The sequence below is a fragment of the Lutra lutra genome, chromosome 16 (genome assembly GCF_902655055.1).
Source record: "Lutra lutra chromosome 16, mLutLut1.2, whole genome shotgun sequence".
Lineage (NCBI taxonomy): Eukaryota > Metazoa > Chordata > Mammalia > Carnivora > Mustelidae > Lutra > Lutra lutra.
In genome coordinates, this window is record NC_062293.1 from 2,542,531 (window position 1) to 2,565,223 (window position 22,693).

Sequence of the window (22,693 nt, forward strand, 5' to 3'; positions counted from 1 at the left end):
ACCTGGGGTCCTTCGGTCCCTGGGCTGTCGGTGATGGTGCTTCTGTGGACATGGGAGGTTCACATACCAACCGGGGCTTCTCAATGTATTGAACTGTCAACACTCAATGCCTGGGAGGTTTCACCCTCCAGGAATATCCAGCGTCCAGCTTCTCGTTAGAAAGAAGGCTCCGTGGGCCACACTGGGCTGCGGTCCTGTGTGCCAGTGGCCGGAAGCGAGCTGCCCCTTATCCCGGGACAGTGGCATCTGGACACAGACCAGAGGCTGACCGCTAGACATTATCGTGCTTACCTGTTGTTTTCCTTTTAGTCGAGTTAAGAAAAGAGCAAAATATTTCCATTACCTGCATCTCTATCAAATGTGAAAAATAGGAAACAGGTGGAAAGGTCTCCGTGTTTCGGGGAGAGACGAGCACTCCTGTTTCGGGGGGCTCTCTTTCTTCCCCACCGAACAGGTCCCATCTTGGTTTCCTGCAGGGCGTTTCAGTGGACCTCTGGCTGGGGTTTCAAGGAGTTCTGGGTTCTGGGTGAGGCTCGGCTCCTCCTAGCGGGTCACTAAGTCATCTAGGTCATGATATCCTAATCACGGGTTTGATTTCTGGTCAGCGAAATCCTAACCGTGCCCCCCCGTGAACTTGGTAGGCTCAGAAAACAAGCAGGCCTGGAGGGGTGAGTGGTGGCGCCTGGGAAGACACGCACGAGTCCTGACTCCTTGCCTCTGATCACAAGCCTTTACGGAAGAAGGCTGCTTACAGAGGCAATTAAGGGTCTGGGATGACATCATCCTGGGTTAACTGTGTGGGTCCTAAGTCCAATGACAAGGGTCTGTCCAAGAGATGGAAGAGGAGAGGGTACAGGCCGGAGGGGAGGCCACGTGACCACAGAGGCAGAGGCTGGCGTGAACCCAGAGGCTGGCGCAGCCACTGGGAACTAGAAGAGGAGGAAACCTTGGCAGGAAAGCAGAAAGGAACATAAGTAGAAAACACTAATTGTTTAACGAAGTTGTAAGAGGAGCAACATTAAGAACCGCGTGACCGAGAGGAAACCCAAGGCAGACACTCTTCAAGGCCTATCCTCCCTCACGGGTGTGTGTGGCAGGAGAAAGGACTCATCCCTGACCCACACGCCACCCTTCCCATTGCCAGGGCCAGACACCACGGATTCTGGGCCCGCGGCACTGCCCTAGCCTGCCTGTTTACCTGGGGTTTCACGCAAGACTCCGGCCTTCCAGACGGCTTTTGTCTGTGGCGTGGTTGGCTCAGAAAGGCTGGTTCTTGCATTTGTTTTCCAGAATGAGTTCCTCCCAAGGAGCTGCTGGTCAAGAGAGCCCCTTCCCTGGTTAATTCCAGATGGGGACTATATTCAACCTGCATATTTTTTGAGGAGGGGAGAGGTATCCGTGAAGGTGTTTTCTCTGCTTAAAAAACAGGCAATCTGATGATTGCTTCAATCTGATGATTAAAAAGGGTCGTTCTGCAAAGTGAGCCAGCAGGAGTCACCCCACCGGGATGTGGCTGACACCCTGCAGCGGGGGCCCGGCAAAGACCTTTTCCCCCTGCTCTAGTCAATGAAAGAGAAACTTTATTGAGGTCCAGGGCCTCGGGGCTTGGGCAGAAGGTCACCCGGCAGGCAAAGGAAGAGCTTGTGGAGGGGCCTTATGTGACCTTTCTGGGGCACCGGCTCCTGGTGTGGCCGCAGTTGACAGCCCCAGGGTGCCGGCGAGCAAAACACTTGCCGCAGATTGTCCGGTCGCGGCTGTGTTTCCGGGCCCGCTGGCGGAGGGCAGGCTCGACGAGGATGCCAGCCCACAGGGGAAGAACCAAGCGCAGGACGGACTCATCCGGATTTTGTTGTCCGGCCGCTAAGCCGTCTTCCAGCCGTTTGCCCACAAAAATCAGACACAGCGGTCAGGCGGGTGCTCTCCTTGTCCCGGATGCTGGCTGTGTCCTTCTCAGTGGTGTCAGGGGGCTCCACCTCTAGGGCGATGGTCTTGCCCATCGGGGTCTTCTCTGGATCTGCCTCCCTGCGTCTGCTCGTGGCACAGGGAGGAGGACTTCATGCTTCTAAGAGGACTGATGCGCCGTATGACCCGGAGAAAAGCTATAGCTTCAGGTCCCTCCTGCATTAACTTGGGTTTGCCCAGGAAGACCTCGCACACCCCCCAAGGCTTCGTGGGGTAGCTCAGGCTGCCCCGGCGGACAGGCCCCTTTCCCGAGGGTCAGTTCGCCTCCCAGGACCCAGTCTGGGCTCAGAATCCCAGCCCCACAGGCCCAGCTCAGCAGACCTGGCCACTCTGTGGAAGCTGGTGGGTGTGGACAGGCTCTGGGCCTCCCCCTCCAATACCGGGATGCCTGCCCAGCTGGCGGACCCAGACCCTCAAGGCAGCCCCAGCAGAGCCTTAAGAAGAAGCCTGGTGCTCACGGGAGTGTCCTGCCCACCTTCCTGAGCCTCTCTGATAGCGGACGGGGACCCAGCCAGGCTTTGGAGGTGTTGGGGGCACAGCGAAGCTGCCCCTCCTGGCTCCCCTCCCCCAGCCCAGCCTTCAGGTCCCTCACTGGTGGCACATCTATTCGCCAACCGGAGGAGTTCTGGGGAAGCCCGTCGAGTCGACCCTTCGTGCTGGGAGGCTCCCCGGCCTGAAACACAGTCCCTGTTGCAGCCTCCCTGCTTCTTGTTTGGTTTTCGATGGGGTCCTGGGATCTATTTTTTCAAAAATTGTGCTAAAATACACATAACATGAAATTTACCATTTTAACTCTCTCAAGCGTGTAGTTCAGTAGCATTTGGTACAATCCGGATGTCCTACCAGCGCGGCTGCTCTCAGGTTCCTGGACATTTTCATCTCGCCACAGGGAGCCTGTACTCACTGGGCCATCGCCGACCACCGCCCGCCCCCACTCCCCCAGCCCCGCAGCAGCCCTCCCCTGCTTTCTGCCTCCCAGGATTTGTCTATGCTGCACATGCCGAAGGAAAGAAATCCTACGACGTGGCCTTTTGTGGCGGCTGTCTTTCCCTCGACAGGTTTCCAAGACCCATCCATGCAGTATGTGCAGGGGGAGGAGAAGGGGGCTGCTTCCCTCTTTTCCAGGCCGCGTCATGTCCTGCGTGGGCACACACCACACTTCGGGGACCCCTGCTTCTGTCTATGCACACGTCTTCTGGCTATTCCCACGTTTCGGCGATTGTCAAGAATGCCGCTCTGGACGTTCATTCTCGGGGCACGTACAAGCCGTGGCATCGCTGGGTCACCCGTGCCTGCGCCTGTCACCTGCCCAGGAAGGACCGGACTGCTTTCCCCATGGCTGCACCTGCTTCCTGGCCGCTGGCCTTGCGTGGGACTCTGACGGCTGGCCGTGCCACGTCTACAGAGACACCTGTCACTTCTCTTTCTTTCTCTTGTTGTATTACAGTAGTCCTCCTTCGGGTGTGAGGTGGCATCTCGTGTGGTTTGGACTTGCATTTTCCAGGCGAGTGTCCTCTCTGCGTTCTTGGTGCCTTGCTTGTCACCAACACCCTCTCTGACTCTTGGGTCCAAAGGGAAGGAGAACTAGATCAGCGGCCTCCAAGTTGCTTTGTCCATGGAGCCTCTGCGAGAATTTGGAAAAATGCCCTTGTGGTACCTTTTGAGGTCGGTACATACCGTGATTTTTTGTAATTAAGTTCACAAGGATGCAAAGGATGGGGTTTCTGGTGCATTGTAAATACCAGCTTTTAAAAAACAAAACCGTTCCTCCCTCTCTAGAAGCAAAACCTGACATTCTGTCCTGCTTTCAAGGTCATGGAGCAAGTCCTGGCCTCAGTCACAGACAAACCAAACCCGCAAACCGCTTTGCACCTGAGATAACCCCACGTCTTAGCGTCCCCGAGTAAGAAAAACCTGTTTATTTCCTGCAAACTTCTGAGAAAAGAATAAGAATTTTAGCCCTGACCTTTGCTCTTCCTGTCATGTGTCCTGACCTTTAGGGTTAGCATAATCACGGGAGAAAGTGGCTGCTGGAAACTTGGTTCTCTTGTGACTTTTTTTTTTGCCTTTTAAAACTTGGTAGTGTTTTTTGTTTGGCGAAATCCACTTCCCCTGCACTCTTTGCAAGAAAGGCTTCTCTTCTTTTTCTAAATGCAACTGCCTCCCATTTCCCTTGGGCAATTATTTTAATTACATCAAAGGAAATGTATACAACGTAGGTTGTGACCCCGCAGTACCAAAAATGTGGACAAATTCTTCTTGGTTCTTTCCTTTTCCACCTGGGGCGGTCTTGTTTCCCTTCTTCCCCTGAATTTTATTTTTAACAAAAACATTTTTGTTTGAAAGTAATTCACTAATCGCTCAAGCATAGATTTCTGCAACAAAAACATGATTCAAATTTAACATGTGTGATTTCCGGCAGCTCTAAGACTCTTGGTATTAAAAAAAATTATTCTGGATTGAGTAATGCAATTAATCAATGACCAAACCAACGTAAGTATATTAAATTGTGATATATATTTATTATATATGTAATATATAATATTATATATATAATATATGTAAATGTAATGTATATGAAAGTTAAAATGTTGAACTGCATCTCTTAATGAAATGGGGAGGCTGCATTTTTCAAATGGGTCATGTGTCTTTGGATGAATATTATTTATTTTCCAGAGACTTGGTTCATTCCTGTTTTTCATTTATTAGTGTGGTTTATGGGAAAACTTGTTTATATAAATTCACACATGAATTTTTGAGTTTTGCTAAGGCTATGTCCCTCCTCTTTCTGAACTATTTTTAAAAAAATTTTTAAAAATATTTTATTTATTTATTTGACAGAGAGATCACAAGCAGGCAGAGAGGCAGGCGGAGAGAGAAGGGGAAGCAGGCTCCCCGCTGAGCAGAGAGCCCGATGCAGGGACTGGATCCCAGGACCCTGAGATCATGACCTGAGCCGAAGGCCCGCCGAGGCTTTAACCCACGGAGCCACCCAGGCGCCCCGTGTTTTTTTTTTTTTTTTTAAGGTTTTATTTTATTATTTATTTGAGAGAGAGCCAGTGAGAGAGAGCATGAGAGGAGAAGGTGAGGGAGAAGCAGGCTCCCCGCTGAGCGGGGAGTCCCACTGGGGGCTGGATCCCAGGACCCCGGATCATGACCTGAGTGGAAGGCAGAGGCTTCACCGACTGAACCCCCAGACGCCCGTTTCTGAACTTCTTTGGAGAGTTAAGTCAAAAGCCACGCAGTCATTTAGCACCAAAAACAAAATTTTAAAAATCGGCTGGGTTAGGTTCTCCTCCAGATAAGCGAGATTCCGGGCGTTCTCTGCGCTCCCGTCTGTGAGGGGTCCTGGTCCCTCCCTGGTCCCCAGGTCCCCCCACCCCCCTGCTCCTGCCCTGCGGGATGGAGGGGTGAGGAAACGAGGCTTCCCCGAGGTCACGGTCCGAAGCTCAGCCCCTCGCGGTCCTCGCTGGGCAAGCGGCCCGCACCCGGACCCCCTCGGACACGCCCGCGGCGCTTTGGCTGCGCCGGCCGGGGTCCGCGGGTGGCAGGTGTCTGGGCGCTCGGGGTGGGACTGGCGGTGGCGGGTCCGCGGCGGCCGCGGTGACCTTGCAGGTGAGGGGAGCGTGCCTAGGAGGTCGCCCGTCCTCTGAGGGACCAGAAGGTGGATGCGCACGAGGCTCACGAAGGGGAGGGGTGCGCCAGCTCGCTGCGCGTGCGCGGACCCGGCTGCGACCCTTTGCGGCTGGGCTGAGTGTAGACGCGGAGCTGCGGGTGTCCGGTCCCGAGCGGGCTCAGGGCGGGTGGTGTGTGTCGTACGAGTGTTTACAACCGGCCTGGGAAGTGATGCTTCCAGCGCGGGGTGGGGGCGGGTGTGCGCGCGTGTGGCGTGCGCGCCTGTGAGCGGCGCGTGTTCTGCCGGGTGCGCGGTGTGCGCGGGTGGCGTGGGACAGGGCAGCGCGCGAGTGCGGCGCGCGGCCCTCCGAGTCCCGTCGCCGGCTGCGGGCTGGGCGACCGCGCACCGCCTGCGGCGCCCGGACCTCCCGCGGCGCGTAACCATGGCGACGGCAGCTCCCGCTGCTCGGCGGTCGGGTGAGGGGCGCCGCGCACCCCGACGGCGGGCGTGGGGGAGGGGAGTCCGCTCGCCCCAGAAACGCGCGGCCGCGCGCGGCTCCCTTGGACACACCCTTGCGAGTCGCTCTCGCCGACGCCCCCGCTGGTGGGGCGACCCGGCCGGTCCTCCGCCCCTGCTGCTGGCCTGCGGGACCTGGACCCCTCGCCCGGGTCCCCCGCGGGCCTGGGGCTGGGCGCCCAGCGAGTCCCGCTGCCCCGCCTCGCGGCCAGTGGACGCGAAAAGCCCTCGGTGCGGTCGGGTGCGAAGGCCCCGCGGCCGGCGGCTCCTGGGGTGGTGAAGGCGGCCTGGACGGCGAGCGCGGCTGTGCGCCTGCTGGGGCCCAGGCCGGTGCGCCAGAGCGAGCCCCCGCCTTGGACACAGGCTCCTCGTCAGCGGGGGGGAGAGGGTCTGGGCTGGCGGTTCACTGGGTTCTGGAAGAACAGACTGACTCGCGTCCTCAGGGAGCGCCTGAGGGAAGGGGCTGGGCCGGCCCTCCTGGGATTGAACTTGGAGATACCTGTGCTGCCTCCCACTTCCGCTCAGGGCTTGCGGGGCCCCACTTGTCATCCTGTTAACCTGAGGAGCTGGGGCCGGGCCAGTTTCTGTTCGTTCCTTCATAACCTTTATTTTTATTTTTTATTTTAAAAAGATTTTATTATTTATTTGACAGAGAGAGAGAGAGCACAAGCAGGCAGAGCAGCAGGCAGAGGGACAGGGAGAACAAGGCTCCCCACGCAGCAGGGAGTCCGATGCGGGCTCGATCCCGGGACCCCGGATCATGACCTGAGCCCAAGGCAGACGCTTCACCGACTGAGCCCCCCAGGCGCCCCCATAGCTTGATGAAGGGCGACAATTCTCAAGTGTGATACTGTGGCCAGCAGCACAGGAATCACCTGGGAGCTCCTCAGAAATGCAGGTTCTCAGGCCTACTCCAGACTCCCGATCCCGACACATGTGTGCGTGCGTGTGCGTGTGTGCGTGTGCACAGGCTCGCCTGCACGGCGTCTGAGTGAACAAAGCGATTCGGAGGCAGGCAGATCCAGAGTGGCCTTTGTGCCCAGCATGAGGCTACGTGGTCCCTTCCCTCAACTGATCCGAGGACAAATTTGATTTGAAAAGTTCTACTTCTCTGAACTACCGGCATTCGCTTGGGGCTCCATCTAAAGCTTGGGGGAACGAATACTCTTTGACCACCCCCCTAAGGTTGACGTGGTTATGTTAGAGGAACAGGGGAAGGAGAAGCCAGAGGAACCGGAGGTCCTCTGAATCCCTCCCTGTTTCACAAACTGCTCGCGAAAGGCTTCAAAGGGTGTTGAAGAGCCCAAGAGCGCCGCCTCCTGGTGACGGCGTGCCGGGCTGGCTCTAAAGGGGCGAGGCCTCCTGACAAAGGCGGCTTTCACTGTGCCGATCATTTTTACCCCTGTTCCTCCTGAACTGGCCAGTCAGTACTTGGATGTCCCCCCCATTCCTGCCAGCACTTGCACTGGCTAAACTCAACAAAGGCTTTGAGCCGACGGACAGACCGCCGTATGTGGCCTGTGTGGAGTGTCAGTCGCCTCGGTGTGGCTCCAGAATCAGTGCTCTGCTCCGTTTCAGCCGGGCTTTTCTCCCGACCGTTTTATTCGCACTGAGAGTAAAATGAACTCTGTACGGGGAATTACCTAGTTAGTTTTCAGGAGTGTCCTGAACTCCCCTGGGGGCAGTCTCTGGACCCCTGCCCCCGGGGAGACCGAGCGCTGCCCTCCAGAAGCTTCCGGGGCTGGCCACATGGTGGGAGGGGAGAGGAAGCAGGCCGGAGCTGGGGCGGCCTCCAGCAGGTTTATCTCTGGCCCCCTCCCTTACTATTTATACATTCTGTCCTGTCCACCCGCCACCCCCGCTATCATGTGGTCGACATTTTCCCCTTAAATTAACTCACCCTGTGGCACCTGGGTGGCTCAGTGGGTTAAGCCGCTGCCTTCAGCTCAGGTCATGATCTCAGGGTCCTGGGATCAAGCCCGGCATTGGGCTCTCTGCTCAGTGGGGAGCCTGCTTCCTCCCCTCTCTCTCTCTGCCTGCCTCTCTGCCTACTTGTGATCTCTGTCTGTCAAATAAATAAATAAAATCTTAAAAAAATTAACTCACCCTTCTGCACTTAATTTTCAAAGGAAAAAATGGGAAATAACAGATATAAATGGAAAATCATTCACTGCAAACTGAAGGTGATCATGAAAATGAAGACAAGGCAAGGAGACCGAGACCACCCTTTGTTACGTGGCCCACCCCAGCTCCGAGCCTGGACCCTCTCTGTGCTACCTCGGCAAGGTGCTGAAGGCTTTGGGTCACAGACCTGAAACTTTCTGTGAGAGAAGCAAGAAGGCGTGGAGGGGAACTGAGAGGAGAGCAGCTGTGACTTTCTCCCTAGCCACTGCCCGTCTCTTCATTAAGTCCTAAAGCAGAACGCGTGAGGTCCGGTTCTGAGAGGTCTGCAAATAATAACCCGTTTAATCGTTAGGACCAGCCTAGGAGACCATACAGCCATCAGTCCTGATTTTATAGTGAGGACATGGCCCGGAGGTTAGCGACTTGCCCGTGGCTGCACAGCATTGCATTAGTGAGCGTGGTGGTGGTGCGGGGAGCTCAGGGTGGCCCTCTGTGCACACGTCAGCCCCACAGCTGCACAGATGGGAAATTTAGCCTCACAGCACGCAGCCCTGAGTGTTCCTCTCTTTGAAAAAGTCATCCACGATTCTTAAGATAACTGTCGTCCTATCCCCTGGAAAGTAGACGAGGCTGAGCAACCTCACGGTGGGCTCTTGGGGGAAGGCGGGGCGTCTTCTGGAGACCCGTGGGTCGTGGTAGTTACAGGGGCACTGGTGTGTGCTCACTGCCCTCCAGGTGTGAAGGCACGTGGCTACTCCTGCTGGTCCCCTCCAGCCAGGTGGTGCCAATTCCCAAGGGCCAAGATGGGATCCGGGCCCGTCCAGTCGGAAGCTGGTGTGAGCAGGCAGGCTGGTCTGGGTCTCCGGGCACAGGCTGCCTTGGGGGTGGGACACTCCTTCTAGGAAAATCATTGGCTGTAGGGCCGGGGACCCAGGGCCGTTAAGGCGAGGCAGGACTCCGGGCCTGGGCAGCTGGTCAGGCAGCTACGGAGGGTGGGTGGGGATGGGTTCTGGAGAAGGAGGTGGAGAGCAGTCAGAGGTAGAAGAGGCCCAGGGAGGGGAGGGGCGATTCGCTGGCGGGGACTAGGTGGACCTCGAACCTTCGAGGGATGTCTCCTGCTGCTACACCTGGATTGTTCCTAAGAACTGCCTGGACTGGTCAGCGGCTCCCACATCAGTTCAGCCTTGCCCGTGGCTACACCGAGAGGACACCTGCCTCCACGCGTTATCCTGGGCCCATCTCAGGGCGGTGCGCCCTCCTTACTGCCCGGCGTTTTCAGATGAGCCGACCGAGGCTGGGGAAGGCTGACCTCCCCAACGCCGCAGCCCGTGAGTGGGGACAGACTGGAGTAGGAGCGGCTCCGCTGCAGAGCCCGTGCTCTTAGAAAGTGGTCCTGAGGGGCGCCTGGGTGGCTCAGTCGGTGAGGCGTCTGCCTTCAGCTTGGGTCATGGTCCCAGGGTCCTGGGATCAGGTCCCGCATGGGGCTCCTGCTCACAGGGGAGCCCGCTTCTCCCTCTGTCTGCTGCTCTCCCTGCTTGTGCTCTCTCTCTCTCTGGCAAATAAATAAAAAAATCTTAAAAAAATAAAGTAGCCCTGAGATGCTCTGGTTGGCTCCGTTTTCAGACTCTGGGGCGCATGACCCCGGTCTTGCTCCCAGCCTGGGCACCAGTGCCCTGTCCGCAGCTGGTCACTGCCCTTCCGTGCTGAGGGTTCTGCAGTGGCATTTGTATGTCTAGAGCCGTGGGTCGCACACACTCTCTCCCCTTCCCTCCCTCACCCCACCCAGGATGGTCTACTGTTTGCGGTGTTCGCACCTGTTTTATTATTTTCATTTTTTTGCTTGAACCATGTGGCTTAGGGATTCTGGTTCCCTGTCCGTCTGCAAAGAGCCTTCCCATCCCCCACTGTCCCCTCTCCTGGCAGGCCCAGCAGGGGCTCCCCAGGGGCTGTGAGGTGGCCTGAGGTGTGGGGAACCCGTCATACCTGGGGCCACAGGCTCCGGAGCAGGAGGCCTGCAAGTGACCACGGCCCTGTCCTTCGTCCCCTGGGGCAGCAGCAGCCCCGGCAGGGCGGCCACCAGGGCAGAGGCGTGCGGACTCCACCAGGCCAAGCGTCCCCGCCGCCTGCCCTGCGCCCCCGCCAGAGCCGAAGGCCAAAGCGGGGCTCGTTCTGGGCCGGTCCGGGGGTCGGTCGGAGCCAGGTCAGGTCCGGACCTTCGCGCGGGACTCTCGAGCGCCCCCGCGTGGCCGCGGACCGCACGGCTCTGGGGCGGGGCCTGCGGGAAGCGGGGGAGGAGGGGGAGCGGGCGGGGAGAGGTGGACCCAGTGCGTTCCCAGACCTAAACCTGGGCAGCGGCCCTACGGCCAGCACCGCAACGACTGAGGATGAGCTGGGGCTGGGGGACGCTGAGGTCTGAGGGCAAGTGCAGAGACAGGCTCATCCGTGTCCAGCAGACTCACACCGCGAGAGGGTGGCTTCTGGAGGCTTCCTGGAAGAGGCAGGCCTGGTAGAACAAGTGTGTGTTGGCTGAGGGAAGGGCTGGGCAGGCTGAGGCCCGGGTCTGGGGGAGGAGAGGAAGCAGGGGTGCTGGGAGGTTGGGAGTGGTGGGAAGCAGGCTGGGCAGACAGGGGCCGGGACACTCATGTTGGGTTGTGACCCAGGAGGGTCCCTGTGGGGACTCCAGACCCTCCGCTGGACCCAGGAGGGCACGCATGGGTGGGGTGAGGGTGGGGTGGGGAATGGCTGGGGGGTTACACCCTTCCCGGGCTGGTGGCACTTTCCTGGGCCTGGCTGGGGGTCGTGCCATGCACACTGCAGACCCGGAAGGGAGGCGAGCCTAAGGGTGCCTCTGTCTCCCCTGACGCTCTGCCTGCTCCCGCCTGGGGAGGGAGGATCTTAGGTCACGGTGACGGGCTGCCCCGTTTCTCAGGCAAGGGCAAGTCCTTCGGGCACTGTGTCTGGAGGGAAGAACGGGGCCCACAAGGCAGCAGCCCTCATTCGGACCCAGGTTCAGCAGCCCCAATGACCAACCCCACGGGGGAGGTTGTCCCCAGGCCTCTGAGCTCCATGCCGGGCGTGGGCTCTGGCCCGAGGGCCGACTCTGCGGTCTTTTCCTGACCTGGCCGTTGTGGCCTTGCTTTGGGAGCTTGAAACTGGCCTCAGTGGGAGCATTTACACAGCAGAGATGGGAAAGGTCACACGTCAGGTCTTTTATTGCTTCTGGTTGCAGCTGAAAGGACTCCACACGAGGGGTTAAAACCAGGGTTCAGGCACAGACTGTCACCTCCAGGGTCCCGGGCCAGCCAGCTAACCGCTTAGGCTGCAGTGTCCCATCTGGGTCAGAGGGGGTCCGCCAAATCATCTCCCTGGTCCCATCCAGCCCTATGGTTTGGTGGCGAGAGCCCTGCAGCCCCTCTGTCTTCTGGCCTCTGTCCCACCCGGGCTGCCATGTCCCTGTCTCTCCTCGGGTCTCAGTGAGCAGCTCTGTCCCTCCCCGGATAGCCCAGGCCCCGAGCTGTCGATGCAGCCTTCGTATCCCACCTGTGTCCCCCTAGAAAGGCAGCCCTAAGAGGTCTCTCGAAACCACCCGTTTTGCACCATCTCCACTTTGCTCCCAAGATGTTCTGCCCAGACCCCCCGGGGGATTGTCCTAAGTGGCCGTCCCTCCTCCCGAGCCTGCGGTCCTGTGCTCCTTCAATCGTTGGTGTCGAATCAGGTGTATCCCCGTGTCACTTGGCTGGGGGTCCCCACTGCCTGTCCGGGAAGACTGCTCCCTCCGACCACAGAGAGCTCATACATCCCCATCCTCCCTTACCAGCTTCCAAGCCCAGGCCTCCCTTCCTGTCCACAAATAGGAGGGGCAGGGCCACCCTAGGGCTCTCACTTGCCTTCCCCGCCAGGAGCTTGATCCCTGGGCTGGGCGAGGCTGGCTCAGCCTCCTCATTCCGGCCTCCCGCTCCCCGCTGTGGCCCAGTCCTCTCTCTGCTGCGACACCTGACCTGGTCTGTCACCTCGCACACTGGTTTGTCCTGTCCCTGTTGTCCGCTCTCCGTGACCCCTGGATCACAGCCTCTGGTGCAGCGCCCAGGTTGCGAAATTCACTGCGGATCCCCAGAGCCCAGCCCAGAGCCCGTTGCCCAGCGGGCTCCCACCGTGTGGCTTGAGAGGGAATGAATGATTTGCTTCTGCTTCGGCTGGAGGGCCATTGCGCCCAGGGCATAAACAAGATGGGGTTGTCGCACGGCACGCCGGGTCCTTTGAGCTGGCTTCTGGAATATTCTGGGGACGCCCGCCCTTGCAGCTCTCCCCACACACCTGACCCCGATGGCCTCTGGGGTCTGCCTCGTCCTCAGCGGAGCACGCAGGCCTTGCAGGCAGGCAGGGAGGAGGCTGGGGAGGGTCTGAGTCTCATGGGCTGTCTGTCTGCTTCGGAAAGGCCCGCTCCAAGCCTAGAGCAGAGCGGCTGGAAGGGACTTGTGGGGGGTTCTTGAGCACTGACTCCCTTCTGCTGTGGTGGGGGGGGCCCAGGTTACTAATGGGGGCGTCAGGCCCAACCTCCCCTGGCCTCCTGGGCTTCTGACCTCCAGCGACAGACCATTATGCGACCTTGGCGAGAAGCATCACAGCTACCAGCAGTCCTGTCACCACGGGGGGCCGGCCAGTTGGCAGGAGAGCAGAGCCTGAGGAAATTCAGAGAACCCAGTGAATGAGGGAAGCGGAGCATGTCACTTACCCCCGCTCTGCTCCTCTAGGGTGGGCCCAGTGCCTCCCCCCAACTTCCCACAAGCCCCCTGACCTCGGCTCTCACCAGGCCCCTCCCCTGAGGAGCAGGGCCCACACACCTCCAGCCAGGCTCCCACTGGGGTCTGCTGTCTTGTCAGCTCCCAAGTGACCTCTGGCCTGGGGTTGGGCCAGGGTGGGGGTGAGAGCGTGTTCGGGGGAGGCCCATAGAGGAAGACTCTGGGAAGGAGCCCTCCCATGGCCATGCGGGAGAGCAGGTCACGGGGAGCCAGGAGCCCTGAGGTGGACTTCACCAGGGGGCCTGTCCTGTGGGCAAAGCGCCTGCTTCTCTGGCCCTCGGGCTCCCCAAGGCTGCTCACATCCACCTGCTCTCCCCTCGTCGCTGCCAGGGGCTTGAGATGTTTCTGGGGTGCAGGACAAGGAAAGGAAAGGCGGTCCCAGCGGCTGCTGGCACTGTGGCTGATGGGCAGCCCCTTACCCGAGGGGGTGCTCTGGGGCCTGTTGCTGGCTTCCCAGAGCGTGGGCAGCAGGGTGCTCAGGAACCCGTCGTTGGCCTCGGGCACGATGCCCAGCAGATGGCACATGAGCTCGTACACGTGGATGCTCTCGAAGGGCTCCACCTCCAGGCCCCTCCTGAAGCTGGGGCCCACGGCCCGGAAGATGGTCTTCATGTCCATGGCCTCGTTGTGGAAACCGTGCTCTCCTTTGTTGAACTGCACGTTCAGTCTCTGCCGGGGAGGAGAGGTCCTGAGCCTCTGTGGGGGCTCCCAGCCCACCCCTGCCCTCCCCACCAGCAGCGCCCCTGTGGGGGCAGAAGACCCCTGGAGGGGTTCACACTGACGGAGGTGGGGGCAGGAGAGTGTCTCTGAATTCTGAGCCTCCAAACACCTGCGGCCCGAGGGAGGGCCTCTGGGAAGACCTGCTAACCCAGGTGCATCCCTTCCCCGAGGCCCTCTCCCCTCCCCGTGCATCTTCCTTCCCCTTTGGCATCCCTTGGCTCTCTCATTTCTCATTTCTTACAGCCCATCTTCCCACGCTTTACCCTACATGCAAACACACACACGTCCATGCTTTCACACAACACACACACACGAAGCGTGTATGTCGCCCACACGCGCACAGATCTCACACGTTTACACCCATGTACACACGCACACACTCATACCAATCGCACAGTGATGGGTGTGTCCCTTTGGTGGCCAGTGCCCCTCCAAGTGGGGACTCGTGAGCGGTACGGGGGAGCTTTTTTACAGCAAGGGAGAGACCCAGACACCCAGTGGAGGAGCCTGCCCAAGCCCGGTGTCGGGCAAGGAGCTCACCCCGTGGATGACGTAGCCAGGGTCACTGTACATGAGCAGTGGGGTGATCCTGGGGTTCCCGGCATAGTGGAGGGACTTGGGGAAGGACTCCTTCTTGTAGACGTGGAGTTTGGGGTGGGCGTCCTTGAGGACCTCATACACCTTGTCCAGCATCCCTTCCTTGGGGAGCAGCATCCCGTTGGGCCCGTAGTCCAGGAACTCAAATGCAATGTCCTTGAAGGTGAAGTTGGGGAACGCGTGGAACTCCACCAGGTCCTGGGCCTGCTTGTGGACGGTGGTCATGCCGTGGTCGGACGTGACAATCAGGTCCAGGCTGCCCTCCAGGCCGGTCCTCCTGATGCTGTCCCGAAGGTAGCCCACCGTCCTGTCCACCTGCATCACCATGTCCTTCCTCTGCTGGGACTCGGGGCCGTACTTGTGGCCCGTGGAATCTGGCTCCCCAAAGTAGAGCGTGACCAGGTCCAGGCCCTCGTCAGTGAACCATTTCATCACCGCATCGATGTTGGCCCTCCACTCCTGCTCGTCCTTGTAGTTGTGCAGAATGCCTTCCTTCCGGCTCAGGGTCACCGCCGTGCCTTGGTAGGTGACGTTCCCGCCGGGGTAGAAGAAGGAGCCAGTCTTTAAGCCCTGCCAGGGAAGGGGGCATTAAAGCCACAGGCCTCCTTGGGCTTGTCCCTCACCCCCACCAGCTCCTGTCGCAGTCGCTGCTGCCCCCCTGCCTGCCGCCTCTCCTCTTGCCTACTCACTCAGCCCTGCTCCCGCCGCAGGCACCGGCCTCTTATAACTCTTACGTTCCACGGGTGAAACTGATTTTATAGAGGAGGGAGCCGGTGCCCAGGGGACCCAGCACTAGTGACATAATGGGTACAGAGATGTCCCCAGGTATGCAGCGTCCTCATCGTCACCATGGCCCTGGGTCCCCACGGCGGAGCTGCCCGGACAGCCCTCCCCTTCTGGCCTGGAGCCTGGCCTCTCCCGACTATATTCTCGTCCAGGCCCTTCTACCTATGTCCCCTCGCCTGCCCTTCCGGCCTGGCCACCCATCCGTCTTTGCATACATTGATGGCGGCTTTATTTAGGGACCCTCTCCCTGGAACCACAGAGGTCCGAGCTTGCCCTGTCTGCATATCCGCTTCCCAGCTGCCCTTCTGTTTCCACTGGGCACCATGTCATGCCCAGCTCTTGGCTCTGACTTTGAGCGTGAGCCTGACGTCCGGGTAGCTCCTTCCAGAGCGAAGGGACCCCCCGACCTGAGCGGACGCCCTGCCCAGAGGATGGGCGTAGGCTCCGAAGTTCATTCTGGGGTCATCTTGAAAACCTGCGTTTGACCTTGTTGGCGAGCAGCCACACCTCCGGGGCCAGGGATCCCCCAGAGCGTTGCAGGATGGAGAGGTTCCTGGGTTCGGCACTACAATCCACCCCTTACTGACCCGTTGCCCCTGGAAGTTGGTGGCCCAGCCCGGAGAGGAGTTCCCCTGAAGGGGGAAGGCAGAAAGCGGTTTCATTGTGAGATGCCCTTTTGTTGAGTGAACTTATCTTTCCTGTGTGGACGCCCTCTCCCAGAGTCTGGGGCCCAGTGCTGCTGTTTTCCTTCCCTTCGGGAGGGTGGAGCCATCCCCTCGGGTCTGGGGCTGCAGGGGGGACTGGGCAGGGCCACGGAGCCTGCAGGCGGTTGCTTATCCACACCCGGCACTCACCGCCCTCGGGGCCCCACTTAATACCCCTCAGTGCTGTCAGCCCAGGACCCTGGGGCCGGGATCTCACAGGGTCACAGCCTTTCTGGGCCGGGTCCTCCCGTCCCCTGTCCTCCGACTGCCGTCCGTGGGCTCGGGGCCCGCACTACCTGTCGCTGGGCCGTGATCCAGATGGGTATGCTGCCGTTGTCCCACCAGCTCTCGATGCCCAGGGTGGCGTGGTAGGGCAGCTTCACCTTGCTGGTGGTGTTGTAGTACATGTTGTGGACAACCCCGTGGTTCTCGATGTATTTGCCTGCGGGGAGAAGACGGCAGAGGGGAGGTAGGAGGTGGGAGGGCAGGAGGGAAGCGGGCAGGCTTTCCCATACGAGGCCAGGGGTGGGGGGAGTCCCCGTTCGGGGTCCCAGACACAACCTCTCCAGCCCCGAGTCTCCACGACCCCTTCCAGCCGCTTCTCCTACAGCTGAACGTGCACACAGGTGTGCCAATGTCATCTGTAGCCTTGTGGATTTTAGCAAAGATCGGGAGCGACCCAGATGGCTATCGGGAGGGAACTAATGAACAGTTACGGCCCAGGCAGAAACAGAATCCCAGACATTTAAATGCCTCACGCGGAGCTCCATCCACGAGCTCTTTTCTAAAATTCACTTTGTGCGCGGGATGCACAGTCACTCATGCCCGGAAGCTACAGCAGGAGGGACGTTAAGCCGCGTGCCCCTCCCCCCGCGTCCCCCTCCATGATCTAGTAAGGAAACAGGTTCCGTGCGGGAAGATGCTCGCAGCGGGGGCCCCGGTCACAGAATGCTGGCACGTGGATGAACGTCTGTACTGAATCGGGGGTCTCCCCCTGAGGTCGCGGTCACCTGGAGCCTCAGCATGGGACCTTGCTTGGAAATAAGGTCATTGCCGACGTGACGAGTTAGGTTAGGATGAGGGCAGTCTGAGTCACCGTGGGCCCCGTGTCTGTGCACGAACACCCTCACAAGACGAGGAGACAGCTGGGGCTGGAGAGACAGGCCACGGAAGTGCCACGGAGGCTGGGAGTGGCAGGTAGGGTCCCCCAGACTCTCCCGAGGGAGCGTGGCCCTCCTGACACCTTCATGCTAGACGTCCAGCCCAAAAAGAGCCATGGTTTGAGGGCGTCTCCGGGGTCGGCGTGGGAACAGCAAGAACCTCAGGTTCATCTCTCCTGCCCGTCTGGAGCCCGGCCACACTCACTTCCTCCAGAAGCCCTCCTGCGTGGACACCTCGGTTGGGGGTCACTGTTTAAAATGGGACCGCTGGGCATTTTGATGCCTTGTGTAAGTTCCCGCCAACAGTGAAGCTTGCTGATGACCCCCCTTGGCCGTGCTGTGTCTCCAGGGACAGCATCCCCTCCTCGGTCTCCTTTGTCCCTGTACGGTGCCTGGAGGACTGGGCTCCGTGCAGGCACTGGGTTCCCTCCTCAGTCCCCTCCCTGTCCCCAGGCCCCAGCCAGAGGCGCATGCTCACCCGTGACCAGGGTGAAGTGGCAGGGGCTGGTCATGGTGACGAAGGCTGGCGTCATGTAGCGGGCCTTCACTCCATCCAGCGCCATGGCATCCAGGTTTGGGGTTTGTACGTCCTGGTCATAGTTCCAGCGGAAACCGTCGAAGGACACGAGCAGCAGCTTATTCTGGGAACCCCTCCTTCCGAGCGGAGCCCCTGCCCCTGGAGCCGGGAGGGTGGCCAGAGCCAGGGCCAAGAAGACAGCCAAGCGCCCCGACATGAAGACGTTCAGGTTGGTTCCTGATGAGGAACAAAGTCCCAGGGTCAGCCGGGCCGGTCTTGCCCTGCGCCTCCGTGAACACGAGACTATGCACATACCCGCTTCTCAGGAGACAGCCCTGGTCACCATGTGCCTGCCACCCTAGCCCAGCCCTCACATGGCATCTGCCTTTATTGCCAGCAGAGCCTTCTGGGCTGGCTGCTCCTCCCCTCCATTCCCCGCCCCTGTGCACACCCGTCCTTGTGGGGAGGATAGGGACCAGTCCCAGAGGCCTGGAGAGCAGAAGGGGCTACTCCATCCCACAGGCCTGGGTCCACTCCACCTGTCCTAGCCACTCTTGGTCTCTGTGCCCTGCTCTCCCTGACCCCAGAGCACTGGGAGGGGCCCCCTCCAGCTTCTAAGTTAGGGAGAGATCTAGGGTGTCTGGGTCTCAGGCCTGCCTCGGTCAGGCTCTAGGCTAGGCTTCCCAGGACCTGGGAGCCAAGGACCAGAAGCTCAGCCCAAGCCTGGCTTTGTCCACGGGAGCCCCAGCTTAGGCGAGCTCCTTTCCCTGCCATGCCCGTGAAGGGGCGTCCTGGGATGCGCTGGGCTTGCTACAGCCTGGTAGCCCGGGTTAGTGCCCACACCTGCCTCCTGGGGTCCCATGGAACCTCGGATGGGCACACAGATGTGGGTAATCTCACTTGTGGACTTCATCCACGAGGGGCTCAGAAGAGGGGGTCCCTTGTTACCTGTGCTCATGGGGGTGGGTGTGCATGGGAGAGGGACCCCTGAGTTCAGGGTGCACCCTCTCCCACCTCCGTCGCTGTCTCTGTCCTTCTCCCTCTCTCGGAACCTACGAAGCATGTTCTGTGAGCCAGACATGGTTCTCAATTTGGGGGACCCAGCAGAGAATGAGACAGGTGAGTGAGTAAGTAAAACAGTGAGGCTGGGGGAGAGCCAGTACCTGGGGAGGGGTGGTGGTGGCCAGGGACGAGTCAGGATGGCACGGGTAGGAGCCCGGGGAGTGGGGTCAGGGGAAGGTCCTGGCTCCTGGTGGGCTGTGGAACTGACCACAGGGAGGGCAGGAGGGGGTGGTGGCCCAGAACAGTGTGGCTGCTGGGGCAGTGACAGATGCCACAGGCGTGGGGGGGGGGGTTTGCTGTGCTATAGGGCTTGTGGCCAGACTGCAGGTGGGGGAGGGCTGGGTCTGCCCCCCAGGAGCCGGGGTGATGGGGTTTGTGTGCGCACCCGGAGGTCAGAGTCCAGGTGGACGGTGAAGGACAACAAGCATTCCACCCGGGAGGCGTCCCGTGGGTGGTACGACCCGATTCACCTGTGCACCTGCCCACATCGGCTCTACCTTACGACCGGCTGCAGCAAGCAGATGTGGTCATCAGGCGATTCCCAGCTCCCCGGCCCCACCGAGTGGATCAGAGCCTCCTCGGAGGTGTGGCCCAGGGACCACAGGTGCAGATTCTCGGGCCCTCCCCTGGAAACCCGCTGAAACACACCCTGGGGAGGAATCCTCAAACACAGCGGACCCTGACAACGCGGGAGAGGCGGACAGCAGGGCTCCTACAACAGCGCGGAGCGGCCGGGGCTGGGCTGGGCTGGGCTGTCAGGTGGTGGGCCAGGGCACAGCAGGTGCGGGACCGTGGAGGTGCTCACCCTCCCTCCCACGGCACAGAGCCCCAACTCCAGGGATCGACCGGGCAGCTGTGCTCTGGGAGAGAACAGCGGGGCCACGTTTACACTGGTGTTGGGGGGCAAGGACCGGGGTCTGACATCCCAGGAGGCCTGCGGGATGGATGCGGGCAGCAGAGTGGGTAGGGAAGCCTTCCAGGTAGGGGGTGGACGTGCAGGTGAAGAACTGCCGGGTTCCCAAGGGCGGTGAAATGGAGGATGGGCGAGGTCGGGCTGGAGACAAGGGGGTAGGTCATGGAGGAGCCTGTATCTTATAGATTAGTAGTCTTCCAGAATAAAATGGCTGCCAAGAATAAAGACTACATTTCCCAGCATCCCCTTCAGCGCGGCTGGGTCATGTGACACATTCTGACCAATGGGGAAGAAAAATGTCACGCGACAGCCAGGCTCTGCCTTGTGGAGTCTTCCTCTCGGTGGCGCCTGCCGCTGCGGGGCCGCCCCGGGCTGGACGGCGAGGGGCTCCCGGGCAGCGCGTGTGTGCGCCGAGGGGCGGTCCCCGAGGGCGTCCTGGATGGCGTGGGCGGCAGCCCCGTAGGGAGACGCGCACGCACCCTGCCTTGCTCCTTCCGTCGGGCTCCGCGGGGTCCGGCCCGGGCTCTGGGCGGCTTGGCTGGGTGTGAGCGGGCGGGACCCGAGGGGCAGGCCGCGGGGGGCGGGGCGGGCAGGAGAGGAGTCGGGCCGACGCTGTGGCCCGGGGGCAGGCCCGGGCTCCGGCACGCGTGCCCAGACCTGGCGTGGGTTTGGGCCAGCGGGTGCGTGCAGGGGTGAGGGTGAGCAGGGCCTCGGGGACGCGGTGTCACCGCGCACCTCCCCCCCCCCCCCCCGCCCCCGGTGGCGCTGGCTGTGGATTCAAGTTCTGCTCCCCCTCGCCTACCTGCCTGGGGCCGGCCTGGAGGTGGCGGGAAAGGCCTCTCCTCGGCCTCCTCCGCGGCTCAGCGCGCATCCCCCCTTCACCTCCCGGGAGGCTCTCCCCCGCCGGTTCCCTCTCCCTGCCATGGCCTCTGAGAGCACGACCGCAAGCAGAGGGTGTACTCGCACCCGAAGCCAGCAGTGCCGGGGCATTTCCGCAGACCGGGCCCTGGCTTACCGGGAGCTCATCCAGGCTTCCGGGTGGTTCTGGAAGGCAGGAGCGGTAATATGCTCGCTTTATGGGTGGGGAAGCCGAGGCCGGCACGCGGCATAGAGGAGGAGCCAGGCGGCACGACCCTGCTGCGACCCCCTTCTTAATGCCGTCAAGGCACCAGCCGCTGAGGACCCTCATGTCAGGCTTTGAGGCTGTTAACTTTTTTTTCTTTTCTTAGATTTATTTACTTGGGAGAGAGAGAGAGAGCACAGGCAAGGGGAGCAGCAGAGGGAGAGGGAGAAGCAGACCCCTGCCGAGGAGGGAGCCCGATGCAGGACTCGATCCCAGGACCTGAGATCATGACCTGAGCCATAGGCAGATGCTTCACCGACTGACCCCCCCACACCACCCAGGTGTCCCGCTGACTTCTTTTAAACCCAGTGCAGCTATCACCATGGTGCTATCACTGACTTTCCCTCTTGTGTTCACATTACTTCCTTGGGGTGCGCTGCCCTGGAAGGGCCCTTGGACAAGGAGGGAGAGGCTGCTTGGTGCGTCGAGTCCTCTTGCTGTCAGGAACGGCTTAGGCTGTGAGTCTCTGGTCCCACCAGCCACGAGCTGTCCCATCTCCTCTGCCCCACGGTGTCCATTGGGTTTTTTTTATTCCTTTCGTGTCCTTGACATACAGTGATGTCTGAAAGTGTACCTCAGAGAGGCTCGGAGATTTTCCACGCCCCACCTCCTTAGCTCTGCTCCCCACGGGCAGAGTGCCGATCTCTCGGACTGTCGAGCAGGGGGTCCAAGTGGCCATCGCATCCTGGGCCTTCATCGGTTCTGTGTGTATTTTGTAATGTGTGTGTTTTTGGAATCTGCACTCTTGACTTTTTCGCAGGCATTTGTCATTTCTGTTTGTCACTCGTAACTTTCCCTGCCCTCTTGCACATTGGTCATTCTTCAGGTAGATGGTAGACCCAACGCTCCCCGAAGACGGGGCTTGCCATACTGTTCACGTCGCATCCCCGGAGCCTGGCATGAGGACCGGCCCAGAGTAGGCTTCGCCCGGTACTTGTTGGACAAGTAAATATGCTGCTTGGAAGGAGAATTTGTGCAAACATCTACTGTACTTTTGGTTAGGGAGAACATTTTTAAAAAATAAACTCTTTATTTGACGACAACCTGAGGCTTGTGGAAACATCGCGAAGATGGTCGGGTTCCCGCACGCCGCCCGCCTGGTTTCCTGCGCTGGTGACATGTTGCATCCTGCGGCGTGTTTGCACGGCGGCGCGAGCGTGTGGGTAAGTCATCATCCTGTTCGATGTTGACAAGACCTCGTTAGGCTCAGGTTACTCCGTGCCTGCCCTGCTGCCCTGGCCCTGTTCCAGGATCCTGTTAGGTCATTGCCGTGTCCCCTGCGTCCCTCTGGGGTGTGATCGTTCCTCAGACTCTCCTTGTTTTTGATGACATGGACGGTTTGGAGATGTGCTGGTCAGGCGTTCTGTAGAGCGTCCCTCTGTTGGCATTATCTGTTCTTTTTCCTTTGATTACACGGGGGTTTTGGGGCTTGCGGGGAGGGGCACAGAGATAAAGAGTCGCTGCCATTATATCATAACAAGGGTACGTCTTATCACCGTGACTCATCGCTTCGGCGTGACCTTTTCACCACGATCGCATCTCCGGGTGTCTCCGCAGGACGGTTCTCCTTTCTCGCGCTCTGTTCTTTGGAAGGAAGGTCACCGTGTGCCCCGCACACTTTGGGGGCGAGGGGTCGTGCCCCACCTCCATGGGGACAGAGGGTCTACACCGGTTGTTTGGAGTTCTGAGCGGGAGACTCGTGTCTTCTCTCCATTTGTCCATCCGTTTAGTGAGTTATGCCAGCACGGGCTCACGGATGTCTCTTTCGAGGTGGGGATTATAACCCGATGCTCCCTGTCCTATCCCCTTGCTCTAACTGCTTCCTCTTTGGCCACCGGGAGCTCTTTCTGTGGGCTCCTGGGTCCCTTGTTATGCCCGGCGCTTTGTGTCCTCAAGCCCATCCTTGTCCTCTAGGACCAGAGGGTGTCCAGGCTCCCCTCCCCTGTTTGCCGCCCTAGCCCTGGAATCAGGCGTTTCTCAAGGACCCTGGTTCCTTTTCTTGGCACTGATATTAGAGGCCAAGAGTTGGGTGTGACAAGTGACAGTGCCCTTGTTTCTGGCCGTACCGTCTCCTGGTACGGTGCCCAGCACACA

At 59.9% G+C, this 22,693-nt stretch overlaps 1 protein-coding gene and 1 long non-coding RNA gene across 3 annotated transcripts in view; one reads left to right on the forward strand and one right to left on the reverse strand.

Annotated features, from left to right (window-relative positions):
- Window positions 1-12,739: 12,739 nt before the first annotated feature.
- On the reverse strand, window positions 12,740-17,733 carry ENPP7 (ectonucleotide pyrophosphatase/phosphodiesterase 7). Its single transcript, XM_047708122.1, has 5 exons — window positions 17,463-17,733; window positions 16,121-16,266; window positions 14,278-14,904; window positions 13,437-13,686; window positions 12,740-12,897 (listed from the first exon to the last, which is right to left on the reverse strand). Exons 1-5 carry the CDS (start codon window positions 17,716-17,718, stop codon window positions 12,815-12,817), a joined length of 1,362 nt encoding a protein of 453 aa, XP_047564078.1. The 5' UTR covers window positions 17,719-17,733; the 3' UTR covers window positions 12,740-12,814.
- Window positions 17,734-20,755: 3,022 nt separating this feature from the next.
- The window catches only part of LOC125087632 (uncharacterized), a 31,858-nt gene continuing 29,920 nt past the window's right edge, over window positions 20,756-22,693 (forward strand). For both annotated transcript variants that reach the window (XR_007123468.1, XR_007123469.1), the window contains exon 1: window positions 20,756-21,762. This is a non-coding gene — a long non-coding RNA (uncharacterized LOC125087632). The remainder of the gene's footprint in view (window positions 21,763-22,693) is intronic.